Source organism: Phalacrocorax carbo, chromosome 27, assembly GCF_963921805.1.
Source record: "Phalacrocorax carbo chromosome 27, bPhaCar2.1, whole genome shotgun sequence".
NCBI classification, from domain to species: Eukaryota; Metazoa; Chordata; class Aves; order Suliformes; family Phalacrocoracidae; genus Phalacrocorax; species Phalacrocorax carbo.
Window position 1 is genome coordinate 2,029,853 of NC_087539.1, and position 6,403 is coordinate 2,036,255.

Genomic DNA, 6,403 nt, shown 5'->3' on the forward strand with positions numbered 1-6,403 from the left:
GTGGGAGGCGGGGGCAAAAGCGTTGAAGAAGGAGATGGTGGGGGACGACTTTTTGTGACATTTCCCAGGTTGGGAATTAAAAAAAGGGGGCGAAAAATGAGGAGAAGCAGCCGGGGAAGGGCTGGGGATGAAGGGAGGAGGCTCTGCTGGATGATCCCGCAGAAATAAAGCTGAAGGAAAAAGCTCATTTCAGCCCAGGGAAGGATTTTTTTTTTTTAAGGAGTCGGCTCCGTCCTTTGCAGCTCGTAAATAAAAGCATTCCTCGGCGCTGCTGGTCATGACCATGAACGCGGGGAAGCGGGAGCACGTGGTGAGCATCCAGACTTCCCAGAAAACGCTGCTTTGCCATAAAATTAATCCCCCCTCCGATATAAAACGAATGGAGCAAAGCGCGGCGTGGCAAAGCGCGGGGCTCAGGCACCGCCGCCCCCCTCTCCCCCTTCAGCCTGAATTAAAAATTCTTATTTCTCCCCCCTTTTTATCCTGAATTACAATTTCCCATGCAGGCAAAGCTCCCCAGGGCCCTAAACCTGCTGCTCCCCCCGTCCTACCCCCTCCACCTCGCTTTCCCCCTCCCACCCCGACCTAAAAGTGCCTCGAACACAGACCTGACGGGGAAATCGCGAAAATCGGTGGTTTTTTCTCCAGGAAATCCGAGCACACGTACAAAGAAAACGCGTCGCGTCCTACCAGGCCCCTCTCTACTGCCCTGAAAGGGAAAAAGCCAGACAGGGTTTTAGGGAGCCAACCCCCCCCTTTCCTCCGTCCCCCAAAGACCGACTGAAACCTCTCCTTAAAGACAGGGCTGTCTCTACTTGCAGCTAGCGGGACTTTTTAGGGAGGTAAAGAAAGAAAAGTGCAGGTTTTTAACCTGATGGGCAGCTGGAGAAGGGAGAAATAGGGTGAATGAGATATATTTCCTCTGAAAAACCCACAATCTTTTTTAAATTTTTTGTTTTTAATTGAGAAAATAGCACCCAGGAGACAAAGCGCATCACCCGAGTTTTCCCAGGGAAGTGGAGATGCGGCTCACTCAGGCTCCAACAGGCTGAAACCACCGGAGGGTACAAAAAAAGAAGCATTTTTCGATCTCTTTTCCTACCTTGTCATCAATAAACAGAGCAAAACAGCGTACAACCTCTGTCATCAGCGCTGTTGCGAATAAACCTCTCTTTTTTTCTTTCTTTTTTTTTTTTTTTTAGAGGAATGTCAGAATTTTGGGGTAGTGCAGAGAAACTGTGAATCCAGAGAGGAAAAAAAAAAAATCTCCAAAAGGCTCAGTTTACGTGGAAGGAAATTCAGATTTTGGGTTTTTTTTTATCCCTGGGAGGGTTTCCTAGGGGTGGGTGTGTGTGTTTTCCTTCTCCTTGTGACATTCTGGCGTTGAGGACAACACCACCGCCTGCACCAAAGCTTCCTATCTATAGGGACATAGTGTGATACACGTACCTCATATATTATATAGATATATACCATATACACCGGATATATACATAGTCTTTGTCTCTCGCCTCTTCCTAGAGATCCTGATTAAGCCTAGAGATCCTGATCAAACTTAGAAATCCTGATTAGCCACAAAACCTCAATGTAGACTGAGAAAAACACATATTGGGTCACACCGTCCACTGAAAAAAAGCACCTACCATAAGGATGCGGGGCCCGTGCTTTAAGCCAACACCCCCCATCCCCTTCCCTGGTGGGTTTTTTCTCCCCTATTCCTTTATTTTTGCTATTTTTTTCCCCTCCCGCCTTCCCACTAAACACCAACCCAGCCCTAAACCCTGCGTGGCAGCCCAGGAGAGGGTCTAGGATCCACCCTCATCACCCTCCACCCCGGTCTCGCCGCCAACCGAAGCCGGGGAGGTGGGGGGTGGGGTGGGGGTGGCGGCCCCCGACGGCCCCGACGGTGCCCGGCGCTGCACGGAATCCCTACCTGTGCTGCTGGCAAAGGACAAGCGGCTAAAGTCGCGCTCAAAACCTCCCCTTCAGCCCGCCGAGCATCTCTGGAAGCCGTCTGTCCTCCCGCCGTCCCGGCGGAGAAGATGCATTATTAGTATTTTTTTTTCTCGCTGTCGGGTTTCGTATTTTAAGGGAAACCGGTTATTTATTAATATTATTTCTTTATTCATTGATTTCTGGGTAGGGAGGGGTGGGGGGATTAAGAGTGATCAGGTAAAGTCCCGGGAGCTCGGGTGAACGCTAGAGAGTCTATGTGGGTTTGGTTGGTTTGTTTTTATGGTTTTTTTTTTTCTTTTTCTGTTGTTTGTTTGTTTTTTAATACCCGACACGGACGCTTTTTAAAACTTTAAAAGAAAGAAAGGGCTTGCTCTCTCAGGAGGAGTCTTTTCTTTTTCATACGCCGGTTCTGGAACCAGATCTTCACCTGCTGGTCGCTCAGGTTTAATCGGTCTGAGAGCTCCCTCCTTCTTTGGCGAGTAATGAATTCATTGACCATAAACTCCCCTTCCAGCTCTGCCAGCTGCAGCTTGGAATAGGGTTTTCGTTTTTTCCGGGACCGTGTGTGCATCGGGTACCAAGGAGCACCTGGCAAAGGGGGAGCGAGAGTTGAGCACTTGGCAAGGAATAAAACCCCCCCCAAAACCCAAAACCCTTCCTCTTTAAAAAAAAGGGGCAACCCCAGCACCCCTTTCTGCACCTCTCCGGCGGCCCCGCTGTCCCCGGGGTCCCCCGCTGCTGTGGTTGCCGCCGTGGGTGCTTAGGGATGCTCCCAGCTGCCTCCCGGGGCCACGGGTGATGCGTGGGGCGGGCAGAGGAAGAGGAAGGTAGGGAGCGTTATAACCGGGGCACGGAGCAAAGGAGCGGACGACAAGCCGGGGACACCCCCACCCCCCACCCGCGAAGGGCTCCACCGCCTCTCCGGCCCCGCTAAAGGGGGGAACCTCCACCCCAGCGCCGGCTTTGAAGGCTGTGGGGTTGTTGGGGGGGGTTAAGCATCCCCCCCACTCCTTCTCCCCCCTTCCCTCGGGCAGACACACCTCTACGATGTCCCCAAAAAGCGCCTGGACGCTCGGCGCCGGGCAGGGATGCGCAGCCACTACCCTTCCCTGCGCCCTTCTCCTGTCTCTCTCTCTCTCTCTCTTTTTTTTTTTTTAATGGGATATTTACATGTTTATAGCCTTTTCTTTTAAAAGAAGCACCACCTAATAAAACATTAGGGATTTCGGTGCTACCCCTAGCGGTCTCAGCACACATAGACACGCCGCTTCCCATCGCTGAACCCATGAATTACACCACGGAGGAGCCCCAAGCCGGCAAGTTTCCAAGCAAAACCCCCCCACCACACACTCCCGACACCACCAGACCCAGCCCCGAGACCCCCCCTCCCGCCCCCCCTTTTTCCCAGGTCTTACCACCGGTGCCTAAAGTGCTGCCTTGGTTCAGGGGGGACACCAAACCCCCCGCTTCTCCGGTCGTGCCTTTATTCCCTTCATTGAGCAAGGAGGAGCTGGAGTCTGACTCCAAGGACTGGCAGGACGGAGGGTCGTGGGGCACCGCCTCGCTGCTCGGATAGTCATATTTGCTGAAATTGCCCCCCATGCCATTGGGGAGGCTGGATTCGAGGGGCAGCAAGGCACTGTCCCTGCCCCTCTCCTCCCTCTTGAGCCCGGTGGTTTCGGAGCAGGTTTCCCGGTAATAACATTTGCTTTCCTCCACCCGGGCGAGGTCGCAGGCTCTGCCGAAGGAAGGGTTAATGGAGACGGGGCTGCTCAGGTAGGGTTGAGGGTACCCATTGCAGGGTTCCGAGGATGCCCAGGGCAGGGAGCAGACGTTATCCCGTCGGGGGTAGGAGAGGGAAGGCAAACCGGGCAGCTGCCCTCCGGAGGCACGGAAATTAGGGAAGTAGAAGGTGTCTCCCGTGTGGATGTTCACCAGAGGTCCCACAAAGCCGGGATTAAGGAGGTTGTGCTCGCCCATTTCCGCGGGCCTGACCGAAAGCTTCTACTTTATTGCTATCTGACATTAAACATAGTTAAACCGACGGCTCGGCCCCATTGGTCCGGGGGGGTCACGTGAGCCCCAAATTGCGCTGGGAGGGGGGGGGCCCTCCCCTCCCCTGGCAGCCGAGACAAAACACAACAGCAAGTTCCGCCTTTTTACGCCTTTTCTCCCCCCCCCGCCTTCTTCACCCCCCCAATCATAAAAAATCATAAAAAATCCCATAAAGCATTTTATTTAAAAAAAAAAAAAAAAGCTACGGCTCCCAGCGCTGGCTTGAGAATGGCGAAGCGCCCTAAAATGTCATATTTAGCATAAAATAATCGATTGGCGAGGGTTTTGCCCCAAAACCGCCGCGCGCCCCTCCCCCGGCAACAACTGGGGGCCCTCCACCATCTGCAAAAGCGAGGCTGGTTCTCATTAATTAGCTCCTTTATTAACTAAAACAGTTCGAATTTACAATATCTCCCCAATAAATTACTATTAGATATTGTGTCATATAAAGTTTACGGGCTTTTTAAGGAGACGACTGATGGTGCCCGCAACAGGCTCATATTTACGCGCGGTGGGACGGGAGAGTTGGAGGCTATTTGCGACCTTTTCTGCTCTTTTTTTATTATTATTATTACTACAATTTTCTTTCCCCTCCTCTCGGACTAGGTGGCTTTGTCGTGGGCTGGGGAAATGCAGCCTCTTCCCAGGCTCTTGCCCCTCTCTCAAGAAGGGATGGAAGATTATTTTTTTGAAAGAATCTTCAATTGCTTTTATTAATGATCTGTGTCGAATAAAGCAGCCAGAAGAGCAAGACTATATATAGCCTTTACCCGGTATATATTCCATATGCACCAAGGCGCGCACACGTATAGAATAAGTGTCCAAATCTGGGTTGTTTGGTTTTTTTGCTTCGTTTCTGGGAAAGAATCAAAATTATAGTCCTCCCCCCTTCATTTCTGTGGTCCCCACCCCTGGAAACGGAGGTACACACCACACACACCCCCCAGCCCCCCCCGGAGCTGGTTCCTCGCCACCTTATAGCAATATATTCTACCCTCGTAACACTACAGAGCTCTTCCTCCCTCCCACCCATCGTCTTCTCCTGGAAAGAGCTGCTGCAAAGGAATATAAGGGATGGAAGGAAAAAAAAAAACAACAAAAACCCAACCCCAACCAATATTGGAGTCTTTCAGTGCAAAATAAATACGTTGGGCAAAGAAAAAACCCTGGAAAAGGTGCATTGTATGAAAACCGGGAACACGCACAGACATTTGAGGGTGGGTTTTGTTAGATTTTTTTTCTGGGTGCGTTCCCCCCCCTCCCCTTTTTGTTTTCTTGACACCCCCCCTCTTTTTTTATTATTTTTTAAAAAACCGAAATGCCCACCCCGTTTGCCGGATTTTTGCATGGCTTTGCATTCCTCCCTGCCTTAAGCAACTCCCAAGCGCTCCCCTTTGCCAGGTTGACTCTGCGAAGTACCGTAAATATTCCTGTAGAGGTAAAACCGCTGCGCGGGGGCGGAGGCGCTCCGCGGAGGCTGAGCCGGGCGGGTGCAGCCGCACCTCCCCAACTGCTGCCTTTCCAGCCAACAGCCAACCTCCCTCGCCAATATTTTATATATTTCTCAAGCATAAACCCATTTTTTTCCCCTCAGCTGGCAAAACACTGGCGCTTCAGCTGCCCCCCCCGCTCCAGCCCTGCAAAAAAAATCAGGTGCCAATAAAATAACTCATTTAGGTGCCTTTTTTTTTTTTCCGTCTTCCATGGACAGCTCCTGAAGGTGGAAAACCTATTTTCCATATTTCCCATCCCTCTTTCTCCCTGGCACACCTATATGTTCCATACATACCTTGCAGAGATACGTGCATACTTTCCTACACGCTTTGCCTGCGAAGGAAGAAATACGACTACTAGAAATATTTTGCTAGAATGAAAGTTTAGCACTTTTTTTTTTTTTCTTTTCTTTTTTTAAACCTTGCCAAGGAATTTTTCTCCCTGCAGGTATAAGTGAAAAAGCTGCTTGCAATTTCTCCAAGAGTGTCTTCTCGCTGCAGAAGAAGCGCTCGCAACGCCGGGCAAGCGTGGAGAGGAATAGTTTATATAAAAATGAGCACGTGATCCCCGGAGGTTGCCATCCGAATTGGCTTTGTTTGCTGGTTTTTTTAAAGAAAACCCTTCCTCTACCTTGCTTTTTGCTTTGCAAAAATTCCCCATATAAGACGTGCCCGGCTGCTGCACGGCTTTGTTCTCCACCGGACCTTGGGAAAGTATATTTTTGTTTCTCGGGGCATTTGGGGCTTTTCCTTTTTATTCAATTGGATTTGGGCTGGGTGAAAAAAAAGGGAAAAAAAACACCACACCTAAAAGAATAAAAAATTAATAACATTTCACATTTACCTCCAAGGAAACAGGGCTGAGCTGTGGAGCAAGTGAATCCCAAACTGCGCGCTGG

The 6,403-nt window shown here is 50.6% G+C and overlaps 1 protein-coding gene across 1 annotated transcript; it reads right to left on the reverse strand.

Annotated features, from left to right (window-relative positions):
- Positions 1-1,815: 1,815 nt before the first annotated feature.
- HOXC12 (homeobox C12) lies at positions 1,816-4,446 on the reverse strand. The gene is made up of 2 exons (XM_064474476.1): positions 3,372-4,446; positions 1,816-2,544 (listed from the first exon to the last, which is right to left on the reverse strand). Exons 1-2 carry the CDS (start codon positions 3,934-3,936, stop codon positions 2,306-2,308), a joined length of 804 nt encoding a protein of 267 aa, XP_064330546.1. The 5' UTR covers positions 3,937-4,446; the 3' UTR covers positions 1,816-2,305.
- Positions 4,447-6,403: the final 1,957 nt, after the last annotated feature.

Bases quoted from the DNA above. Each gene is read 5' to 3' on its own strand.
- HOXC12 (XM_064474476.1), bottom strand. From the start codon at position 3,936: ATGGGCGAGCACAACCTCCTTAATCCCGGCTTTGTGGGACCTCTGGTG. The intron at 2,545-3,371 runs GTAAGACCTGGG...CCCCTTTGCCAG, and splicing joins CAGCACTTTAGGCACCGGTG to GTGCTCCTTGGTACCCGATG.